This window comes from Clarias gariepinus, chromosome 12 (assembly GCF_024256425.1).
Source record: "Clarias gariepinus isolate MV-2021 ecotype Netherlands chromosome 12, CGAR_prim_01v2, whole genome shotgun sequence".
NCBI lineage: Eukaryota > Metazoa > Chordata > Actinopteri > Siluriformes > Clariidae > Clarias > Clarias gariepinus.
This window is the reverse complement of record NC_071111.1, coordinates 13,220,471-13,246,153: the sequence shown is the minus strand read 5'-3', so window position 1 is coordinate 13,246,153 and position 25,683 is coordinate 13,220,471. Positions and strand designations below refer to the sequence as shown.

Here is a 25,683-nt window from a genome sequence, read left to right as displayed (position 1 = left end):
GTGCAAATGCAGGTGTAACACACTATAATGTCTCCCCTGTTAGTCATACACATTCAAAAAACAATTATAACAATTATTGTAATATTGTTTACAAAAGACAAATTATTTAATAATAATTTAATAATTATTATTTTATAATATTTTATTATAATTAAACAATTATACAGTATTGGCTATGTTTTATATGTCTGCATTGTACTTCTAGAACTTTCCAGTCACAAAAAGCATATTGTATATGTTATTTTGGGCACGTGCAAAAATCTTAAATAAAAAAACGCACACTGTGCAGACGCCTCACAACAAAAGCAGCTTAGATGTGCCTTTAGTGCGCATGCACGTATCAAGGGACGCTTCGACTGTCACTATGACAACAAGCGTCTTAACTGTCATCAAATCTTCTAACCGCGTCTCGCCCAGATAGACAGCGAGTACATCACCAGATTTATTAACACAACGTCTGCTTAGCTTTAGACTAAGAAAGAAGTCTTCACCGGAGTTATAATGACAGTCCATTTTAAGGTATGGCATTCCGATTTATTTGTAACGAACATGCAGAATGTAGGGGAGAGCTAAGAACGGAACTTGCTCATGTGACGTCACCGCGTTTAAACTAAAAGCTGTAAGCGGATGCTTTCGATTTTGTTTTGAAGCAAATACACAAGAAAATGTTCACACGGTGAATCCATGAGGGGTAACGTATTGCATATTGCCTTTTGATTAAGCAGAACTCCTTACAGGATATATGCGGATTTACTTTGTTGTTGTTTTTTTTCTTTCAAAATTCATGCTTTATTTAGTAAACAGAGATTTCCTGTATGCACAAACACGGCTAAGCGTAAGGTTACTCTACTACTCCAGGGGTTTGTGTATTTAGAAACACCACTGCAGTTTACACAATTTTTTCTAACATCAACAATAACAGATAATTCTTAAGATGAAGCTAAATCACATGCGGAAGCTTGGAGAAAATCTTATCTGTAGAGAATTAGCCACTAAAGCTAAACATCATAAATGTGAGTAAATAATAGTAAAAAAAAAAAAAAAAACTAGGTACCGCGCCATGTGTGGTAATAAGGTTAAAAACCGTTTAAGAGCAAAGCTGCAGTGTTGAAGGCAAGAGCAGTGCAGTTACTTTGTGTCTCTAACACCACACAGGGCATCAGCAGGCATCTGGGTAAACACAAGGCGAGGCGCGGGAGAAGCGCGTCACCACAGCGCGCCATGCGATTGGCTGGACTGCGCTCTGACCAGCTGGGTAAGGACACACACCAGACCTCTCTTCTCCTCTAGCATCTAGTGATGGGTCTTTCATGAACGATTCAGTCTTTTTAAACGAGTCTTTAACGTGACTCAGAAGAACGAGCAGTCTCAGAGAGTGATCCGTTCTTTTTTTCTACTGGACGCGCATGCGCAAAACCTCCGTAGGTTATGTACAGGAAACAGAAATGAGTAGTTACCTTTTAGTCTCCTAGTGCGAGCTGTTCGTTCTTTTGTCAGATGACTCTCATAGACACTATGCTGTGCAATAGATTCAAAAGAACGAACAATTCGGACTAGGTGAGCTGCTCATTCTGTTTATTATATATAATATGTCCTTTTTCATTATTGGAACTATCGCCAAAATTTGTGTAAATAGACGTGTTGGGGGTCTGTTTATTGAAAATGTAAGATTTTATTTTATTTCTGATCAAAACAACGAAATGAACTAAATGACTCAAAAAAGACTTGTTCATTTTGATGAATGAGATTCTAAGACCTGAGTTACTAATATGATCCAAACTTCCTTCACTACTTAGAATCCTTTCTTTACCCAAACAATGACTGGATCATGGCCTTACACATGCCAAAATGAATAATAGGTACCCTAGAATTCTTCTCAAAGCTACTTCCCTATTTCAGGTTGAACCCCACAGAGATACCTGCCTGCACCCTAATAAACCACTTTTTAAACTGTAATTTTACAAATTTTGTTTAGTGTTACAACATTATATGGTATTGGTTTCCACTGGGTTGGTGGCTAAATATTAGGAAATTACACAAAATTTACCTAGTGCATGGCAAGATATTGAATCTACTGTGATTTCATCTCATTACAATCAGTGGGAAAGAGGATTGTTTACGCCTTGTTTACTCCAAGGCATACTTCTTTCATCATCAGCCAAATACACTCCCTGTTTGATAATTGGAGAGTGAATCACAGATGAGAAATTGAAAAAGTACATTGGATACAGATTAAATCTTTTTTAAATCACTCCAGCGCGTTAAAATTCACTTATACAACTTCAGCCCTGTTATTTCAGTGATGAAAATATTAACTAATCCCAGTAAAATATTGAGCTTAGCTTTTCTAATTCATAATTTTTGGTGCAGGTGTTTGGTTACATCAAGCAAGTAGCTTATTTTAAAGAAAATTATAAAATCTGGCACATAACTGTTCATATCATCACTTTTAGTCAACACTTATGGTGCAGGTTTAACTTCAGGTATATATCTAAATACTGCAAATATTTCATTAAATTATGTCCAGCCAGCTTTGTTTAATGCTATGGCATGATTTGGCACGTAGCTGCTCATAACTTCACTTCTACTCAACATTTTGATTTTAATCATGGTGCAGGTTTAACTTTAGGCAAATTGCCAAGTACTGCCAGTTTTGCGTTGGCTGTGACCAAATCTGGCTGGATAGATATACAGACATTTCTGAGACTGGTTCTCCAGTGTACAGATAACATTGAAAGAGTGAGTTCTAATCAATGTACATACATTTTCTTTATTTATATAGAATAAATTTAAGAACATTTTAACAACTCTCACATTTTAACTTGGCTTGGGACCAGTGGCTTGGGTTTTGGGCATTGGCTGGGAATTGAACCCAGGCTTTTTGCATAAGAGGCAAGAAACCTACCACTGAACCACTTACAGATAGTTAATAGTTGCACACATGGCTTCAATTGACATAAAACTAATTACTTCATCAAATCTTTCACAAAATCTATAGCAGCTGTCCAGGCATTAATTGTTCGAGATTTATTCTTATGAAATCTCGTTGTGGTGTATTCCAAAATTAATCTATTTTAATTAATCTGTACCATTTATAATGGTTACACATGTTAAGCTTTGCATTTATGCCAAGTTTCAGCATTTAATGAGCAATATTTGGAGATTGCTTGAAGTAAATGAAATTCCCTTTACAAGCAATTCTGACCTCCCATTATTAGCACAGCATTTATTAAAAGCTTGTCAATAAACTATAAAATACTAGGGATACACAGCTCTTAAGCAGGCGTGAAAATTGCATTAAATTTCGATGTTGTAAATGACGTTGCTAAGATAGGACAAAGCAATCACAAAGAATAAAGGAAAAAGAAAACGAGTTTCTTTTTCAAATTGTGATAGACACTGATAAAACAAAAATCCTGCGGCAAATAAGTCATTGTTTCCCGGAAAATTAGCAAAGGAAACAGACAGTTCAAGTTCCGATCATGACTGATTTCTCTGTTCCTGATTAATAAATATTGTTACACTTACTGCACCTATGCAGTTCAAATATTATAAACATTTATAAGTTCTAATTAACAGTGCCTGAATAGTAAATAGTGAAGGAAATGTTTTTTACACAACAAAATTCCCAGTCCTGGATTTACACACAGAATGTTAAATTAACAGTGTTTATACAGGTCCAGCCGGACTCATATAAATTCTGATTGTTAAATCAACACTGGAACATTTGTAGTGTGCTTACCTACAGTAAATAATAAGTGATAAACACCAAACTGTGCTACATCATTAGAAGTTTAACTTGAAGTTTAGGTGTCATGAACGGCCTCTAAATGCTGTCTCATATATATCTATGTCCATAATATTAAACAACTCGTAGCATCAGTGCGACCTCAAACCTAATTTTTCAATGCCAGCTTACTGTATCCTCTAGACACAACTGTAACCAGAATGCAAATTGTTGCCAGTCTCACAAAGCAGCAATGTATCACAGTGAAAGTATCACAATGTCCAATCTGCATGACATCAGTTAGTAATTTCTAATCTCTGCAGCCCTTTCATAAACTGCTCTTTATTGTTTCATATTACAAAATTAAAAACACATATGCAAGAAGTAAATATGTATCTATTTAATAGGTATTATGTCTTGAATATTTAATATTTATCTATTTAATAGGTTAAAACATTATTAATAATTAGTTAACCTTTTCTTATCTGCTTAAAGGTTGTTCTGAACAGATCTTCATACAGCATGAAGACGTCTTTCAGAAGGCCTAGGGTGTTTGAAAACTGAATTCTTAGGACTTTATACTTCCAGACATGATTAAAGTTGGTCATATTCTAATCATAAAAATGCATGAATTTTATTAAAAACAATGGTTGTCTATTTCTAGCATGACTATATTTTTGCACAAAATATATTGAATGTAAATATCTTAATATTAAATATTAAATTCTATAAAATAATAAGTCTGTCTGAAATAAAAAAAATATATTTAGAAAACACATAAAAAAATCAGAAGGTCACCTATTTATTAATCTCATACAGTATATCTCATAACAGAAAACTTTAGATACAAAATATATTCAAAATATTTACAAACACTCGCTGACATTTTTTTAAAATAAGCCTATCTTAATTGTTGATTTATAAACTATGTCATAGGATGTTATGCCATCATTACAATAGTTGACAATAAACTTTTAAATGATCACACTATATTATTAATGAGTAATATTACACTACATAACTCAACATTGCACTGGCAGTAAGTGTATATTTATAGAAAGTTAATATTTTCTGTACAGGCACATTTATAGCAAAGGTATGTCAGATGTTATCAATACGTGCATATGTGCATATGTGCATATCACATATTGCATATGTCTCAACAAGAAGTCTAAAATTGTAGTCTTGTGAGAGTAAAACACAGAGAGTATTTAAGTGTCCAGACAAACATAAAGTGTCCTCCTCAGCTGCTCTAAGGATGTCACAAAAGGGGGATTCCAGGTACTGTCTGGCGTAATGGCAGGATAAGGACCTAATCTAATTATATATATAATACCACAACAGAAAGTCCAAAAATAGACAAATCCAATGGGGTGTGCCCACAGTAGTGTGCTGCTAGGGGGCATCCCTGACACTTGAGGAGATTGAAAATGCAATAGACTGTCTTCTGACATTACATTTTCCAGGAAAAACTAGTCAGAGACAAACATGAGAGCCAAAATTGTGCAAAAAATGAGATCTGAAAAAGTCGTTCAAAAAGCCTGGAAAACTATTTCTCAAGACTACATTAAAAATCATATAAAATCTGAATTGTTGGAAGCAAAATATATATAAAGTCAAGAGGGTCACTTAAGACAGCACTATAAGTGTGCAGTATTACATCATGAACCAAAGGGGTGCATGTTCATCCTTCTTTTACTCACAACCTTCTGAGCAATAGTCCAGACCCTGTAACTGCTAAGCCACCTATGCCTATGTCCAATCACCTCAAAGAACAAATTAATTATATGATAATAAAAACAATAATTATACATTCATCCATTAGTCATTAAATAGGTAACAAATAACTCACATTAAAACACTTGGATAAAAGCTAATTAGAATTTGTCTCGATGCATAATTTCCCAATTAATTTTGAGTGTGTTGAAGTTCTGCTCAGGTGACCCGGATGTGCAGCACACCATCAATAAGTAACGGCAATTTTATTTAATTTTTTTGCATCTTATCTGGCAAAAACCTTTGATCTCTCTGTTCAAGTTACTTTCAATCCATCCTCAGAAGGAGAAACAAAGGAGTAAAAAAAGGAAATGGGTCAATGCAAATAAATGTATTAAAAGCACCCTAGTTAATAAAAGGTTAATTAAAGGTTAAGGAAAGGTTCTTACAATGTTTGCCTTATAACATGTGTACATAGTTTTCCATAGACATACAGTAGGGAGTTGTGTAAAAAAGAAAAGAAACAAAAGTGCATTTAAAAATAAATATGGAAATGTGTGTTCACGCATATTCTTATATGTGCATATAAACAGTGGCATGCTTTTACAAAATGCCAGCAAAAACATTTAAACAAAATACAGTTTTTAATACAGAATTTAATTTATAAATTATAAATATTGGCTATAAAATTATTCTAGTATGTAACATAGTATGTAAAGTAAACTAATTGGTTGCTAAGCAAGATAACATCTAAAGAGCAGTCTATGGACAGAACAATGACTTAGGTTTTAAGGTTTTATTGGTTTTATAAAGAACTCATTTATTATGATGCAGCCATTTATTGTGAAGCAGGTTATGTTTTATTGGCATTTTAACCAGACTGTACCCTATGGTTAGTGTAGAACACAGTGAAATGTTTTTCTAGAACCATGGTGCTGTTTAAATCAAAACAACTACATGAGACTACATGTGATTGACTTATACTATAACAGAAAAGCATGCGTGTGCAAACAGTGCAAGACAGTACAGTAAGGTGTACTTATATTAAAAATGTCTATGAACATGGCACAGACAATCAGATTTTAGAATGGCAGTTAAAAACAGCTGATGATTACACTTAGAAAAAACACCCAGGCAGGACCCAGTGATTATGCCTACAGCCATCTTTAATAACGCTTGAGTGTGCTTCTGGGTATAAAAAATTACATATTGTACTTAGTGTACTGTTGGACTTAGTAATGAGAGAGCATGTATTTTTGGAAAAAAAATGGATTTTTTTAAAAAGCTTTTGGTGATGACCAGCTCATGAGCCGGATTTGATTCTGAAGACCCCTCCTCTTAGAAAAGTGTTATGCAATGGAACCAAAAGTAGAGAGATCTTAACAGATACATTTATACTGAAGTACAACTTGTTATTACACAATTATTATTATTATTACATATCTATGATTTTGCACTCATTATTTTTTAAGTTGTTGTTGTATGGTTAATCTCCTCATCTCATCTTTCATACCGCTTTATCTTGTATTCAGTGTCGTGGGGCCCTGGAGCCTTAGGGCACGAGGCCGGGGAATACCCTGGACAGGGTGCCAATCCATCTCAGTGGTTAATCTTCTGTTGTTTTCTATTTTCCTAAAGGAATTTCCAGAGAACCCCAGTTTCAATCCAAGAAGAGAGCCTACTTGAACCCACCTCAGGTAGCTACTTCTCTTCAGTGGGAAGATCCTGGAACAAGGCCTGCTTCCCCTCCAGCTGCAGTGTCTGTAGAGAAGGTAGAAACCCCACTAGCCCCGAGACCATCCAAACCAAGAAGAGCCTCAAAAACAACACTGGTTCAGAAAGAATGCTTATCTGATCATATACCCAGGGCCTCTGCAGACCAGCAGACACAAAAACACCTGGCAGACGAGGTGAGCACTATTCACATATTTTGTTTAGAAGAAAAAGGGTAAAGAATTATTATCATTTGCTTACTTGGATCCAGAGAACCTTAGAGCTGTGATGTGAAAATGCTTCTTGCTGCACTACTGTATACTAATTTAGAAATGACTGGTGTGCTGTTTAACAGGTTAACCATGCACTGAGGAAGAAGGCAGGCCTAAAGTCAAATCGCCAAAGGACCCTCCGCCAGAGCTCTGAGTATCAGAGGCAGTTTCTGTGGAAAACCCCAGCAGCCGAATCACCTCTTCTCAATGCCCAAGAGGTACTTAATCAGACTTACCCAACACATAACAGATCATCTTAACTGGGTATAGTGGATGTCATTCAGTTATTAATAGTTATTTTTGGTTTTTAATTTTTCTTCTTGTATAAAAAGAAAATTCAACTTATTACCACTAGAGGTCAGCAAATATTATAACACATAATTGCATAAGTACCAGACAACTGATGAACACGATGCCTTTTTTTCATATTAAATGTTGTTAATAATTGATTTAAAGTCAAAATAAATGCATGTATTTTATTTTAGTAATACTCATTTATGTTTTTTCTGTCTATTGTAGATGTTGTACTCCAACAACAGATCTATACCACCTTTCAAAACTAATCCAGTAGTAATAGAGAGTGAGTACAAGAGGAACTTTAAAGGATCTCCTCCACCCAGAGGTCCTCGCTTACGAAGAGATATGGAACTGAATGAGATTCCACCTCTGAAAATAGAAAATATCTCACCAGAGAAGGTAATAGTGTTTGTGATGAGCTAGGCCTTCATTGCATACAAAAAAAGTAATATAGTTAATACAGTTTTCTCTATTCCTCCTCTGTTGTATATTTAACATGGCACTAACGACAGACTAAGAAGAAAAAACGACGGCATCAGCGCCTCAGCAGGAAGTCAAGCACTAAAGAGAAAACTCTTCATTCAGAGACACAGCATTTACAGCAGAAAACGGAGACACTACAAGCCCGAAAATGTGCTTCACCTAAAGTGGTGAAGTATGTGTAGGGTTTAGATTTTTTACTAAGTAAAACAAATTGAAGGTGAAGCAACATAATGTGAACCTCATTATTGATAAGGATAGGTCATATTTCACACACACACACACACACACACACACACACACACACACACACACACACACATATACACACACACACACACACACACACACACACACACACAAACACACATAAGCCATAACGTTAAAATCATCTGCCTGATATTGTGACTCACAGATGCATGATTGACTTAACAGTTTTTGCAGTGTAACAGGCCGTATTATCCTGCATATTGACAGGGTGTATTATTTCCCAGAGCATCACATTGCCTCTGCTTGTTTGCCTTCTTCCCATAGTGCATCCTGGTTTCACCAGCTTCCAAAACATCTCAAGAACTGACTTGTTGCCTAATACCTGTTGCCTAATACTGTATATCCCACCCCTCGACAAGTGCCACTGTAACAACATAATCAATGTGTTTCCTTCCACCAATGTTTAAATGTTATGGATGATAAGTATGTAAGTGTAGAGGTGGTAAAAGTTCAGTATATTACACAAGTTTTATCTTTTGACTATTGCAGGACCGTCAAGACGGAATATAGTTCAAACTTCCGCTCTCCTGTTCAATACTCCTACAGAGATGGTGCCTGGGTCAGGTCCAGGACTGTAGGAGAGGAGGTAAGCTGACCAAATCTCACATCCCTCACCCATACTCTAAGTGACTAGTCACTTTGACAAGGTTAAGGAGTGTTAAATGCTCCAGGGTAGAAGTTCACCAGGACCTTACATTTAGTTGATTAAAATAATTTTAAAAGTTCCTTTATTCTAAATAACCCCTAAACATAGTTTTGCAATTTGCTGTGGGCTTTTTATGACTGTGGAATCAGCAAACCCACCTTGTGTGTGCTATTACTCATCAAAGATGTAAAGATAAATTGAAGAAAAAAAACATCCTGTTTTTTTTTTTTTTTTTTTTTTCATTTACCTTTATTTAACCAGGCAGGACAGATTAAGAACAGGTTTCTTATTTACAAGTGTTGCCTGGCAAAGGCTGAGCCTTTTGGGGGAAGTAGGGAGCTAAAACATGTGTACATTAGTATGTATCAGATGTTTGGCCCCATGGTCTTGCTAATCACTGATTTGTGTCATCAATTTTACAGGGTCACGAGTGGTATCACGAGGTAATTGTCCTGCCGACCATTTCATTCTCTCTTTTGTGACGTGGTCTCAGGTGCCTTTTCATTTTCTGTAAATATGTGCTAAAAGCTGTGTGATTTGAAAATGTCTTAAATCCTAAGATAAAATCTTAAAAAAATATCCACAGTCTTTCTTACCCATTTACTGGCATCTATTTAAGCTTCTACAAAATCCCAAAAAAAAATATTTGATTTGGTTTGAAAATTTAAACCAAACTTTTAATAATTTTCTATAAAAAAAAAAACAAGCAAAAAGCTACAATGGAAAAATCATATAGTTAAAACATAAATTTACATTGTCCAAAAAAACCCAGCAGACCTTTCATGCATCATGCATAAGCCTGAAGCACTTTTTCACAAAAAGACTTTGGCAGCTTTTCAGTATGTATGCTGTGCTTCGCTCATGGCCACATAAACTTACACTTGATAAAATAAAAAAGATATAGTATTTCATGTCTACCGATTAAATAATGACTTTTTTGTAGCTAAAGCTCAAACACCACCACCTGTCTGCTCACCACTTGGACACACAACAGTTGTTAAAGCAACAGCATTAACCTTACAACCAACTAGCAATGTAAATTGTCTTGCTTCATTTTTCTGCAGTTAGACTAACAGCAGCCTTCTTTTTTCTTATTTATAATAACCATTGATTAATTTGTGTAACAGCTTAGGTACATCTTTCACTTTGAAAAAAATCATATCTGTATGAAAAACACACTTAACTTCAGTTATCAGAGATTTCTAGTTTTTTGGTAAGCTAAAGGCCTGCTAAATGAAGCTGAGCAACAGAACAGACTGCAGGCTAGTAAACATTATTCAACTTTTAAGAAAAAGGTTTCAAGAGCTCTAAGGATTGTATTTTTTACAGACAAATGATACCTCAGTGTCAACTTTCTGTTGGCTCATAAGACCAAGGCTTCTTGGGCTATTTGTGAATTCACAAGGTCCAAATTTCAGTGTAAAACAAAAGATAGTGTTGCTTGATGCAATTGAACATTTTTACATCCTGTCCCTTTCTGCTGAATTTAATTCAAATTTGCTCTGATCAGTGTAAATTCTACATGTAAATGTTATAATTGGACCACATATGTTGGTACCTCTGGTTCTATAGGTAACCTTTCCCCTTGGAGTATGTACATTTACATTTGGCCATTTGGCAGATGCTCTTGTTTAGAGCGACTTACAAAAATGTAAGTAAAATATTTGTGTGTGTGTTTTTTTTAAATCTTTTCCGTAGTAGTTTTATACAATAGAAAAAAACAAATAAAAATTGTAAAGATTTTTTTTTATATATAAAACAGAAATTCAATATAATTTGTGTTAAATAAAACTTTCTTTAACAAGTCACTCCTAACCCTACATCTTTCAAACAATCCAAGTACCTGATGATGAAATCCAAACTGACTTATGTGTCCTAATTTGTACTAATGTTTCTTTGTCAAGTTTAGTTACTAAAACTGGTGTCACTCAAGGTCATTCGTTTCTGGTTCTCAGTGCTATTAGTGTGTGCTATCTCACATTTGATCTGATCTATGATAAGACCTAATGATGTCATGTTAATACTTGTCAATATACACCAGAAATGTGTGTGTGTGTGTGTGTGTGTGTGTGTGTGTGTGTGTGTGTGTGTGTGTGAAAATGAGACTTTCACTGTTAGTGAGTCAGCAAATTAGCAAGTAGGCAATCTTTTTTTCCACAGAACTATCAAGCTACATGTGGTTTTTCTGGGTTTTTTTCAATGTACAGGAATTAAAACACTGTGCATATGTAGGAAATATTTAATTCTTAGTGTGTTTCATGATATTCTGTGTGCATGAGAACAGAGTGATTTTCTTCCTGTTCTCACGACATAAGCTGTGCTTTCAAAAAACACATCCTATGGAAGTTTATGTTAAAGGTCGTAAAACTGTTGAACGCTCGTAAATGCAGAGCTACTCCTAAATTTATGTTCTTCCTTACCTTATCTGTTAAAAGCATTCCAGACTGGATGTAAACATTCCCACATCCACCTTTTCTTTGGTTCTTTGTGTGTGTGCGTATATATACTCCTGTCTCCCACAATAAACTTTGAACGTCTCACTGAACACTGACTTGTGTGCTTCATTGAGGGGTTCCCTGAGCTCAGGCGGGACAGCAGAATACAGGCGGAGCACTGAGTAGACCAAAGGGGGTCTACCAAAATTCAAGAAATCCTTACAATTTGGGGGCTCTGTCCGGGATACCTCTAATCAGGTGAGTGCTGCTTTAAATTTTTTTCTCTATAAGCATAGAGCAAGCACACTCCCTGGGTTTTTGGTATCTGGACCATATACAGTACGGGGGAGGATTGTCTTGGGGCTTTTACGCCTGTTTAGCGCGCGCTCGCTTCTGAAAGGTTCCTTGAACTGAAGCATAAGTGTGGAAGCTGTATTCTGTTGCCTGCTACTTGTCTTTGTGTGTTGTTTGTTGAAGATATTGGTTATTTCTGTCGCGGGTTAATTCACATTTATAAAATGGGTAATAAGACCACAACTATTTATCTGAAATCCTTTTGTGAGCTGCTCATCTGTGCCTGTCTTCCCCGTACCCACAAAACCGTGCTCACCTTCGTCGGAAGTGTGTGCCTCAGGAAAGGGAAAGACTCCCAAGAAGGTGTCAGGACGAACTTCTGACAGCCCTCTATCGGATGATCCCGAGGATACTGATGGTGAGGATGATGATAATTCGGACGATGAAGGTCCGGATGAGAGGTCTCGCCCCAAACCTCGACAAGAAAGCACTGCGTTTGTTTTCTCTATGGGACCAAAGGGTCCAAAAAATCCTTCCACCATCCGTAAGCACGCTGAAGGACATTATTAAGATGCTCTCTTCTCCCAACAAAGCTTTGAATTTTGTTGATATGCTGATAAAGGCTTCTAGGCACTGTCAGCTCGTGGGTGCGGATTATCGCTTTATTTTGCAATCGGTTTTGGGAGATGGGTACGATGAGGCTGATTTGATAAAAACGGTAAAATACTTAGACTCTAAAACAGACAAATTGGCTGTAGTGGAAAAATAATGAATCTGACTTTCTTTGAGGTAATTCTAATGAGGCTATGAAACTCTTAAAAGATGAGCTAACTACTTATCTTCTTGCATGTCAGCAAGCTAGTCAAGATCTGTCACATGTTTACTAATTGTAGACAAGAAAAGAAAAAGTTTCTTGAGAGGTTTCGAGAGACCTGGACGCTTTTGGATGGTATGCCCCTGCCTGAAGCAAACCCTAACTCACTTTTCCTTACCACCTTCTTGAATAATTGTCGACCAGAAATCATGAAAATTTTAAAGTTTCAATTGTCAGATGGTTCTACAATGTATATTAAAAAATTAGGTGAGCGTGTGAGAACAAAGAAAGGAGATGGTATTTTAGAAAATAAACATGTTTGTCTGTGGAAAGTGGAGGATACAGAGGTAGAGGAGGTCTGCAGGGTCAGAGTACACCCCGTAGGTCTGGTAATTTTTATTACTGTCATAAATAAGGTCATTGGGCTTGTGAATGTCGCATGAAGGCCTGAGATGAGGAACGTAGTGGACAAAATATGTATAATCGATTGAATGATGGTCAGTGGCATGATGCTAATGAGGTGTTTTCTCCTAATCCTTTCCAGCAGCTGCCGTAGAGAGTGCAAAAAACAACAACAATATAGATCCAATCCCTTCTCAGGGATGCAGGTAGGAGCATATGATGCATAGGGATGCCCTCAGAGTTCCAGCCCCGCGATGTTACTTCGTACTTTCGAGTCACCTCAGGAATAGATGAGATTTTAAGCTCACTGCTCAAGCAGGGTGTTGTTAAACCATGTGTAAGTTCTTATAACACACCTGTTAATCCAGTACTGAAACCTAATGGTACGTGGAGATTTACAAAAGATCTGAGAAAAATAAATGGCATAATTATCCCTGTTGCACCTGTTGTGCCTGATGTGCTGTCCATTGTTTTCTCTAGACCTTGTCATCATTTGCATTTTTCTGTTATTAACCTTTGTTCTGCCTTCTTCAGTGTTCCTGTGGAAGGGCAGACACAGCCATTGTTCGCCTTCACCCACAGGGGGCGTCAGTTCACCTGGTCTCGTCTTCTGCAGGGTTAATTGACTACCCAAATGTTTTTTCGGCTGTAGTAAGAGATGCACTTGGTGATCTAACTCTCCCCACTGATTCTGTTGTCCTATTGCACGCAGATGTTTTACTGGTGTCCGCCGCTGCGAAGAAGCCACCACTTGTCTCCTGAAACACCTGGCAAAGAAGGGTTTCAAGGTATCTAAGACTAAATTACAGTTTTGCAGAGACATTGTAAAATACCTGGGCTTTGAACTCTCCCAAGGTCAAAGAAGGCTCTTAAAGGAACGAATTCAGCTTATCATCGACACTAAACGTCCGAGCACTAAACATGCTTTCATGGCTTTCCGGGACTGGTCAACTACTGTCGTCAGTGGATTCCTGACTGCTCATTCTACGATAAATGCATCAGGAGAGTCATCTCACACAACGATCCGCTCCAACAGCCTCTAACATGGACTGCTGAACTGGAAAAGGCCCTATGTTTTGCTCCAGCGCTGGGCCTGCCTAACTATCAAAAACCGTTCCATCTAAAGGTCTGTGAGCACGGGGCACCGCTATTGCTGTATTGGCACAGGAACATGGGGGGGAGTGAGACCATGTGCTTTCTTATCTAAAACTTTAGATGCTGTGGCACAAGATTTGCCTGCCTGTCTCAGGGCTGTGGCCACCTGTGGGGTGATGGTACAAGATGCTGAGAAGATTGATCTCTCTCGTCCTTTAATTTTGTATTCTTTATATCAGGTTAAACAAGTGCTACAGAACCTTCAAACACAACATATGAAGGCTTGGATCTGGGTATGAGATTATCCTTTGTCCTACAAGTAACTTAGAGATAAAATCCACCTCTTCTTTTGACACCCTCAGATATGCTCTGGCACGCTTGATCAATGCACAGGATGGCAGGCTAGTAGAAAGAGATCATGACTGCTGCTTAGAGATTGTTCACTCCACTAGTATACGTCCTGATATGTCTTCTACATCAACAACTGGTGAATCTATGGACGTCCAAGGTAATACGCTAGCTTATAGTGTTGTTAAAGAAGCAGCCTGAAAAGAGATTTTCTTTCCTGACTCTGGTTCTGATTTGATCAATACATCCTTTCTTGCTAACTCTTTGATTCCAGATGTAGATTTATTTTCTTTACAAGCTTCAGAATGATTCCTCTTTTTGGCAAGCTCAACGTTGTTTCTGATAGTTTATGGTATTGTGCTGATGGTTGTTTGTGCCTGCCGTCTCATTGTCTTCCGTTTCTCGTGCGTGAGTTCTATGGTGTTACACATCGCGCGCGAAGGGGGGGTTAAGGAAGATATGAAAGAACTCTTTTACATACAGTAGCTAACATGCTTGGAACAATTGATCCCTAATATCTAGATTCTTGATGTGTGCTCAGAATACGTTAAAATATCTTCTGGTTTTGGTAGACAAGTTTTCCAGGTTGGTGGAAGCTTTTCCGTGTGCTCGAGAGAATGCAAAGGTGGAGTCCTAGTGAAAGAAATAATATCTCGTTATGGTGTGCTTTATGCTATTGACTCAGATAAAGGAACACCTTTTACATCACAGGTAACACAGAATTTGTGTAAATATCTTTCACTGTCCTGGCATTTTCACATTCCTTATCATCCACAGTGATCAGGTATAGTAGAAAGAAAAATTGACTAAAGCAATGCAAACTGTGGGGAGTAAAAACTGGGTTGATCTGTTACCTGCTGTTCTAGCTGAAATAAGAATGACACCATCAAAAGACGTGCACATGTCACCATATGAAATTATATTTGGCAGACCCTTTCCCGTGCCATGGAGGAAAGGTAAACCCGCGATAGGAACAACTGATCTTGATGTACATATTGCTGAATATTCTGCTGCTCTAATAGATACTCTAACTAAACATTATGAACAAATTGCTGATGTGACTTTAATACCCTCAACAAAACCCACACATCCTTTTAATGTGGGAGATACTGTTCTGGTAAAATCTTTGAGCCCCAGAAAACTGGGAGATTGTAAATATGACGGACCAGCAGAAATAATCGCAATTACTCGTATTGCTATCCTAACTGATCTTTTTCCACAGTGGATTCATGCTACTAGGCTGAAGAGATGTCCTGTCGGCGTGAGACCAAAAGATGAATAAATGCGTGTGTATTATTATCTTTCTGTCTCTGTGATTTTTGTTTCCTAGACTAAAGACGTGCTGCAGTGATGTCCAACCCATGACGTGACCTTGATGGAGTGACGTGACACAGAGGGATCGCCTTGGATTGCCACGGGTCGACTTTACTTTTGCTATTAGTGTACCATTCCTGGTGGTGTCTTAGCGCCTCGTGAGGTGGGACGAGTGCAGATTGGGCGTGCCCGCACTCTGAGCACTGTAGCGTCAAGAAAGGCAATAGTTCACCACTAGTAGTTATTTATGAGTTTGACATTGTGAACAAGGTTTTTGACACACACGAGTTTGCACTCAACCTGTCATGTTTCTGTGTATTTTTCGCTGTGTGCAAAATTCTTTGTATGAGTATGTTTCAGGGAATGTTCCTGCGCCGCGTCCGATGGCCTATCGTCTGCCAGCGACTTCTTAAAAGCTCTGAGTTTTATTCAACGATGTTTCTTATGAATAAAAGGGGGGAATTGTAGGAAATATTTAATTCTTAGTGTGTTTCATGATATTCTGTGTGCATGAGAACAGAGTGATTTTCTTCCTGTTCTCACGACATAAGCTGTGCTTTCAAAAAACACATCCTATGGAAGTTTATGTTAAAGGTCGTAAAACTGTTGAACGCTCGTAAATGCAGAGCTACTCCTAAATTTATGTTCTTCCTTACCTTATCTGTTAAAAGCATTCCAGACTGGATGTAAACATTCCCACATCCACCTTTTCTTTGGTTCTTTGTGTGTGTGCGTATATATACTCCTGTCTCCCACAATAAACTTTGAACGTCTCACTGAACACTGACTTGTGTGCTTCATTGAGGGGTTCCCTGAGCTCAGGCGGGACAGCAGAATACAGGCGGAGCACTGAGTAGACCAAAGGGGGTCTACCAAAATTCAAGAAATCCTTACAGCATACTACCAAGGAATGACTAATTTATATTTTATTATATTTTATTTTAGGTTATTAAGTGTATGGGGGATGCCATGCACGGGCTACATGTGCAGCATTTCAATTAAACATAATGAGAAAACCTCATAATCCCCATACACTATATTGCCAAAAGTATTCGCTTGCCTTGCCTTCACATGCATATGAACTTGAGTAATATTCAATTTTTAATCCATAGTTTTTCATTTTATGTTGTGAGGGCAGAGTAAACTTATGTTGGACGAGAAGGCCTGGCTGCACTGGTGCGCAGTCATGTTGGAACAGAAAGGGGCCATCCACAAAGTGTTCCCACAATGTTGGGAGCATAAAATTGTCCAAAATGTCTTGGTATGCTGAAGCAAGTTCTTGGTATGCTTAAGCGTTCCTTTCACTGGAAATAATAGGCCCAACTCCTGAAAAACAACCTCACACCAGTGCACAAAGCAAGCTCCATAAAGACATGGATGAGCGAGTTTGGTGTGGAAGAATTTGACTGGCCTGCAACCCAACAGAACAACTTTGGAATAAATTATTGTGGAGACTGCAGGCCAGGCCTTCTCTTCCAACTTCAGTGTCTGAATATTGTTACATCCTATTTCTGTTATGTTAATACACGTATTATAAGATAATTCATTAGACCTGGACTACACTTCTGGGCAATGTTGTTCTACCTTTAGTGAAGTTTCACATACGTATTTGTGTATGACAGGATTTTAATTTCAGTCAACACAAATTATTTTCTGCCCTCTTTACCAACTTAACCAGTCTCTCTTTTTTTTTTACACAGAAGATGCTATTTAGACAAATATTTGCATATATAAAAATTATTAATTATTTATTAGTCAATTAGTGCAATTAAAAAAGCCCGAATAAACACTCAGAAAGCACTCAGTGTAGACTCTTTGAGGCTGAATACTAAATATCTGTGGCTTTGTTCTGTTAGGTGCAGGAGTTACGCGAGAAAGCAGAATCATATAGAAAGAGGGCCTGGGGAACCCATTTCTCTCGGCAGCACCTGGGCCAGATCCTGGCAGACCAGAACTTCATGTGGGAGGTATCTAGTGGTTCTTCTCCCTCCACTCTCACTGATGAGGACCCTCACACCAACAACAGCCCCATCATTGAGGCCCTGGACCTAGCCAGGTATACTAAGAGGGTCGTTAATTATGTGATACTGTAGCTATACCAAAATTAATGGGCATAATTATTTTAATTAACTGACATAGATCATTTAAATAGCACATGTTAGTTAAGTAACTCTTTCTCAGTACAAAGGTACTACTAAATGACAAGTCATGACCATAACAAGTCATGCATTTGTGTCTTCATTAAACTCTTGAAAAAATGAATGTGTGCCCTGTTGTACCATTGTAAAGGATTTTTCGAATCAGTGGTCACAGCTTCTACCAGTTCTGGTTTCCCTTCTTGTTAATGTTGAGTAGTACCATTTTAGATTTGCAATTTTAAACAAATTATGTCAGTTAATAAAAAGATTGTGCCCACTTTTTGCATTACTTTTGCTGCAGCACATTAGACTTTAAAATAGTTAAACGTAGCAACCATGTAAAATGATTGTGGTATATAATTTTGAGAGGAAGTGGGTAATTAAACAGATTATTACCATGGTATTATTGTCACAATTTATGGCTAAAATCTTAGTCTTAGTAATAAGAATTGAGTAGTAGTTCTTACTCATAAGCAGTCTTTAGATTGGACATATGGGATGTATGTATCATTTTAGTGTTGCAAGCAGAAAGAAAAAAAAAGATTCCTCTCCACTGATTGGCGGTGGAAGCTTAATGTGGGAGCCTCCAGTGATGGGGTGGAATTGGATACTACTAAATTAGGGGAGAAAAATCGGAAAATTCAGAAAAAGGGGGATACATTTATAAATTATGGTTTCATTTATTAATGGAAAAAAGCCGTCCAAACCTACCTAGCCTTACGTAAAAAAAAAAAGATTAATGAACTGTAATTAATAACATTTTGGGGAAGTTAAGTGGGAAGTTTCACCTGCCAAACCCAGGTCTGATTACTGCTAGACCTGTTAAATTAAGAAATCACTTTATTAGATACCTGTCTGACAAAGTGAAGTGTGCTGAAAGATAAAAAAAAGCAACACTTTCTGCTGCGACCTGCAGCAATCTAAAGAAATACAAGAAACAATGAGAAACAAAGTAATTGACATGCATTATTCTGAAAATAGGTACAAAGGCTTTTATAAGGCTTTGAGACTCCAGTGAACCAAGGTGAGAGCTGTTATTCACAAATAAAGAAAACATTAAACAGTAGTAACCCTTCTTATGCCAAAATTACTTCAAAACACACAGATGACTCATTAAGGACTTCATAAAAACCCCAGAACATTTAAAGAACTGCGGGTTTTACTTGCCTCAGTTAAGGTCAGTGTTCATGACCAAACAATAAGAAAGAGACTGAGTAAAAATGGCATCCAGGAAGAGTTCCAAGGCAAAACCACTGCTGAGCAAAAAGAACACGAAGTCTCATCTCACATTACCCCAAAACATTTTGATTATCCCCAAGTCTTTTGGAAAAATATTCTGTTAACTGATGAGACAAAAGTTGGAAGGTGTGAGGCCTATTGCATCTGGCAAAAACCGACACAGTTTTCATAAAAGAAAATCATACAGTCAAACATGGTGGTGGTATTGGGATGGTCTTGGACTGCGTTGCGCTACAGGTCCTGGACGATTTGCCATAATTGATGCAAACCATGAATTCCGTGCTCTACCAGAAAATCCTGAAGGAGAATATCTGGCCATCAGTTTGTGGCCTCAAGCTCAAGCGCACTTGGGTTATGCAGAAGGACAATGAATTAAACACAGCAAATCCACCACTGTAATCTGCCACTGGCTCGAAAAAAAAAAAGGTTTGGAGTGGCCTAGTCAAAGTCTCGGCTTAAATTCGCCTTAAGATCCTTAAACAAGCCATTTATACACGAAAACATTCCAATGTGGTCGAATTAAAATAATTCTTCAAAGAAGAGTGGGCCAAAAATCCTCTACAGCAAGGTAAAAGACTTATTGTCAAGTATCGCAAATGCTTGAGTGCAGTTGCTGCCACCATGGGTGGCACAACAAGTTGGTTTAGGGACAATTATTTTTTCACAAAGACCGAGACAGGTTTGGGCAGCTTTTTCCCCTTATTAAATGAAATGATCATTTAAAAACTTCATTTTGTATTAACTCAGTGTTATAATGTGCAGTGTTATAATTTGTTTGATGATCTCAGTCATTCAAGTCTGACAAATATGTAAAAAAAAACTGACTGTGTTCTTTATATGATGTTAGTATCAGAGAAAGCTGTAGCCCAAGTGCATCGGTATCCTTGTCCACAAGTAGGAGAAGCTCCTGTAAAGAGGCAGAGCTTCTCAGGAGCCCCAACCTTCCTGAACCAAGAAGAATGGCATGGGATGAGGAAATAAGCCCATGTGAGAGGCGTTTGGCTGAGATAAAACTGCACAGGAAGGAGCAGCCAGAGACCAATGAGGAAGGACATTTAAATTGGCATTTAGAAGAGAACAAGGAGGAGTAAGCTCTGAAACCACTTTCTTTTCCCATAATTGCACAATTATTTCTTGCATAAAGGATAAGCCCATATGCCTTTATGCCACTGAAATATTCTGAACTTTTTTACATCTTGTAAGACTTGTCAATAATTTAGTGGTTATAACATATTTGGAGTATATTGTCATATTGTGATGTGCTTTTGTTAAGGGACACTATAGCGGTGAGCGAGCACTTGCCACATGCAGAGGAGTCTGGAAGCTCCAGTGATGAGGGCAGATTGCCTACTCCCAAACTGAAAACAAAGCTGGCTGCACAGAGGACTCATCATGACCGCACTACTCCTGCAACTGGTAACCAGACAAAAATATTAATCTCACACACATGGACCATTTCCAGTAGCTCCATACCAGAGGTCCTTAGTATGCAAATTGGCTAGCAAAGTATTCTAGAAGTCATGCATACAAGAGAACTAAACTAGAGGTGTACGTTGGGACTAGGATCTCACAGTCGTATGACTCATATGGCTAGGAGCAGGCAATTCAATATTGTATACCAAAATAGATCTAACATTGTTATGGATACTTAATATTAATAATTACTAGTGCTTTGTGGTAAAGATTGCTTTAATATTGTTTGTCGACTTAATGTTGTAAATATGTAGGGTTAAAGAATTGCTTATTAAAAATGCTTGTTAAGGTGTTTATTTGTATTTAAGTTAATTTGGGCAATGGATTTCATTAGAATTTTTTTTTTTTTCAAAGTTAAAAAAGCACAATGGCAGAGTCTCTTCTGGAGTGCGTATGTTCATAGTTTTTTAAGAGGAGCATCTGGATGTGAAATTTAAAAAATAATTTGATGATACACTGTTTCAAGTGAGCGAAACTCATTATCTGTACATTACCTTTATAATGTAGGTAAAGGTAAAAACGCACTTTTAGAAAGACACTAACATAGCGAAAGAATTTTTTACCATGACTACAAAAATAAGGCTGTATCATATATAGAGACACCTGCACTTCCACATTTTGGTGAAGAAACCAGATGTTTCACTTCTTTATCACTTTATTGTCATGTGTGACATGTGGAAGGTCTCCTGTATCGTTTATAATGAAAAAATATTTTTCAAATTATTCTTTCTCCATCTCCAACACTTTTCACTCTCAAGATACGGTTTTAAAGAAGGTCAACACTTCTCCACTGATTTCTTTACAATATAGTAACTAATGAAACCTGTTGAAGCAATTATCTTATTAATCTTATTACTTAATAGGCCATAATTATTATCCTGATTTCTTGTGTCATACAATAATGTTAATACAGTTAATATTTCCACTATATTATTGTTTGTAGTTATATGTTCTTCTTCTTCTTTTTTTAAATCATACTTTTATTTTGTATTCTTAAAACGCACATCAGGTTCCTTAGATACTGTACAAGTAAAAACAGCAGGAGAGAAATTCTGCATTGTTACAGAGGGAAACCCCTGTCTGATATCAAATGTATTTTTAGATTAGCAGCACTGCAGATGTTTTTTCTTGCAATTCACCCACTCATGCATCTACTCACTTAGCTTTTGCTGCAAAACATCCCACAAGGGGGAGCTGCAGCTTAAGTAGCTATTGTACGCTTAATTGCTGAACAAGCACAGTCCTGTACCATTGGGAACTGAAAAATGCAAGTTTGCTCTAACAAACTAGTGTGTGTTTGAAACTGTTTTTTTTTTTTTTTGACAAAAGTTTTTTCAGCAAGGAACACTTCGAACAGCCTGACTATATTTACAGGGACCTATGTCATGCCTAATCGCTCACAAAACCCACATCACAAACAAAATGAAGATGGCTGATTAGGAAACTGACTGATTTGTAAAGATTGTATTATAGGATAATAAATATAAAAAAATGTTATATTTTTAACTGTTACTCAAACAGCATGTGGCATAGCACTAATGAGTGTTAAACACCCAGTGCAAGTTAGTTTACTAGACCATTATTTACATGATAGCATTGAATACCATATCTCTTCAATTTAGCACAGAGTTAATATGAATATATATGAGTTGTGTCTATCTATAAAAGTCTAAATACAGGATGGAGTCAATAAAAAGCGATTACGTTTTGCACCCACAGTGCAAAGCCTGAAAGTCACATCAGCTACCATAATTGCATATACAATAAATGCATCAGAAAGCAGGTATTTCATCTGTGAGAATATGTTTCTGTTAGTTTCACAATTTATACAATTTTAATTTAAAAATTAAAAAATTAATTTTCCTATTTAGTCAGTAATGGGAAAATTGAGAAATACTTCTCAATGGAATACATATACTTCTACTATGAAATACATTTCTGCACGCACACTCACATATCTGTGTGACAGTAAACATGCACTACAAAAAGATTTTACTAAGCAAATGCTTGCGGCCTGGAAATTTGCAGACATTGTTTTTAACCGTCCATACTATACAGAAATTTGTAACTTCATTTTGATTGTTCCACTTTCATTACATCAGGGCAAATGATGACTTCCTTCATTACATGTTGGGTTTTAAGTATGAACACGGTCCACTCCACTTGTTGGGTCAGTGGCTGGGCAAACAAATGGAAACATCAGATGAAAGGAGCTTACTTCAGTTGACTATGATGCAACGTTAAACAGCTTATGATATGAATAAATGCTTTTATGAATAAAATACGAGCCAATGTCCAAACAGATTACAGGAAAATTTAAACAGGAAACGTCCATACAATACAGTTTTCATGATAAAAAAAACTCCAGCGTAAAAAAATGACCACAGACACAATGCTTGGTGGAAGAAGGAACAAGCTTATTTGGAAACTGTTTGTAATCAGGAGTGAAAATGCCCTGACCTTGTGTAATGAGTTCAGTGGAAGAAAGTAACATAGTACAATGAGTCATCTTTCATTCTTCTTTCTACCTATGCAAATCATGTTGGATAAACGTGTATGCTTATAAATGAATTCACGTCTGGATTTGAATAAATAGTTGAAGGCGGTAAAGAAATACTTTGCACACTTTCTGCTCCCAGTATGTCAATATGGAGTAATATTATACTGTATCTTTAAATCTTAAAAATGCAAAGGATTCCACGGGATGTTAAAATGTCTGTAATGACAATTTATTTATTGCAATTTGTGTGCATATTTACAGACTGTCAGAAAAAATTAACCTTTTCCCTGCCTATAATATATTAAAATCAATGGAATTCTCATACAGAGTTTGTTCTTATATCTACTAGGTGGTGCTATACTGGTCTCCCCTGTAAAGGTTAAATATTTCAAGAACTCCAGAAGAAGTGAAGCACCACTTGGAAAAGCTCACTCACCTTACAGATACCCCAGTTGTGTTTCAATTCCAGACAAAAACAGCAAGGTACTGCAATTGCACAAAACTTTGACAAAAAAAGTCAAGGTCATTAAAAATATCAATATCCAAATGTCAATAAAATAATAATAATAATAATAATAATAATAATAATATCTTTATTAATAATAACTAATATCTTGTTAAACAGGTATACATGTTTAATAACCTCATTTAATGAACAGAAGGGGAAAATACTTAGAGGGAAAATTAAATAGAATTAAATTAAATAGAATAGAATATAAATTTAAAAATAAATAAATAAATAAATAAATATCATATATATATATATATATATATTTTTTTTTAAACCAAATTTGGCATTTGACTGTATAATATTGAAAATGCTAAGCCTTAAACCGAGCTTAATTATGAAGCACAATGCTCTGCTTGTTAATCTGATATAACACTGATTAAGAAAAACACTTTTCTCCTTTTCACAGACCGGCGATGTAAGTCGTCGTCCTCTGGCTGCTGGGATGGCAACAGTAGACCCACTGCCCTTAAGGGAAGACACAAGTGCTGAGGACTTTCCTGACACTTCGCCTGATCAAAAAACTGCTAGGAAAAAAACTCAGAAATGGCTCATAGAGAATACCCCACAATATACCAAAAGAATCCATGGTACACTAAGGAACCCTGAGTTTCAGCATAACGGTATGTTTCACACTTTCTTAGTCCACTAGGGGGATATTCTCATGACTACATTTTCCCCTTTCACCAGTGTGACCACATGGAGCATGTACAAAAGCCAGACAAGCATAATGGCCATACAAATGCTACAATGAGTCATTTACTGTCAGGGAAAAGAGTGAGGTTAAGTTACCGCCAATAGCATCAGGAGAGTAATTTAGGTCATTCTCCCATCCCCACTGTCTATTTCTGTTTTCTTTTTTTTTTTCCATTAACATGATGTGTTTTTTCCACTGAGGGTCAACCGATGTTCATCTCCGAGAATTTAGGCCTATGCACTCACTACTTGACTAAAGTGTGACTTAAGGCTGTCCGTATTGCGATGAAATCTGGTGCCATTCCTACACTATCTATGCTCCAGTTTCATGACCTTAACTGCCATCATATTATGCATGGTTTTTATCTAAAAGATATTTTGCATCAATTTTGATCAATTTAATTCATGAATTTGTACTGTCATATATCAAAACATACACCGGGTTAAAATCTTGCTCCTGAAACAATCACAGAATTACAAATAAAATTTGCAAGCTGTATAATTATCGTGTTGTTACATATAAAATATGATGGGGATGATAATATCACTGCAAAAAATGATCAAAACGTGCGTCTGTATTTACACTCTGTTGATAGGTAACCTGGGAGTCCATCGGCCAGAGAGAATCGCACTAGATTCCTATGACTGTCTGTCTGACAATGGTAAAATTCATTCTTTAATTAAATGATTCATAGGTCATGCATACGCATACAATAAATTGCTAGCTTAGCTTACCAAACACACAGTGTCAGCTTTTTATCAGTAAAGGTGAAGTTGAAGCAACATTTTCTCTGCTTGTCAGAGTGCGCAGCAACCTAGTTCAGTCATGCTTTACCGTTTGATGTGGTGCACATACTGGAAGCATCAAATATGTTTTAACCCCCAGGGCTCTTAGAACATATTCTACAGTAACTTATATTTATCATAGTAAGTCATTATTTATATGCATACTTTTTATCGCACATTTTAGCCATTTGGCCTAATTCGGGGTTAACATGTTCCCAATGATCTGCACCAAGTCTAACTGTATCCATTGTCCATTAGACTTAGATGACAGGATGTCCCAGATATCATTCCAGTCAGCAGCTTCCTGCTCCATGGCATCCCAGGTTTTGGACCGCGCTCAGAAGAGGAAAGAAGACTTCTGGGGAAAGAGTTAATGGCTCTATACTAAATGTATTATTACAATTCAGGGAACTAAGCATTAGATTTGTATTTTTATGTTTTAAGGTATATTTTGATACTAACAACATAGCATGGTCATAAGCAAGGGTTTTAATGAACGTGCATAAATTATTATAATTAT

The 25,683-nt window shown here is 36.8% G+C and overlaps 1 protein-coding gene across 3 annotated transcripts; it reads left to right on the top strand.

The window, feature by feature from the left end:
• The first annotated feature begins 398 nt into the window (after positions 1 to 398).
• On the top strand, positions 399 to 25,683 carry mdm1 (Mdm1 nuclear protein). 3 transcript variants are annotated; one of them, XM_053508536.1, is made up of 15 exons: positions 399 to 519; positions 1,156 to 1,255; positions 7,082 to 7,353; positions 7,512 to 7,646; positions 7,948 to 8,124; positions 8,238 to 8,380; positions 8,965 to 9,061; positions 9,544 to 9,564; positions 17,680 to 17,879; positions 20,048 to 20,287; positions 20,474 to 20,616; positions 23,523 to 23,656; positions 24,091 to 24,304; positions 24,974 to 25,039; positions 25,422 to 25,683. In XM_053508536.1, the coding sequence occupies exons 1-15, from the start codon at positions 502 to 504 to the stop codon at positions 25,535 to 25,537; spliced, it is 2,076 nt and encodes a 691-aa protein (XP_053364511.1). In that variant the 5' UTR covers positions 399 to 501; the 3' UTR covers positions 25,538 to 25,683. The 3 variants fall into 3 exon arrangements, with proteins under 3 accessions (XP_053364511.1, XP_053364512.1, XP_053364513.1); XM_053508538.1 differs by lacking the exon at positions 399 to 519 and adding an exon at positions 611 to 691; XM_053508537.1 differs by lacking the exon at positions 9,544 to 9,564.

Excerpts from the sequence above, each read along its gene's own strand:
- mdm1 (XM_053508536.1), top strand. Across the intron at positions 7,647-7,947 it reads CTCTTCTCAATGCCCAAGAG|ATGTTGTACTCCAACAACAG; the intron begins GTACTTAATCAG and ends TGTCTATTGTAG. Across the intron at positions 23,657-24,090 it reads TTCCAGACAAAAACAGCAAG|ACCGGCGATGTAAGTCGTCG; the intron begins GTACTGCAATTG and ends TCCTTTTCACAG.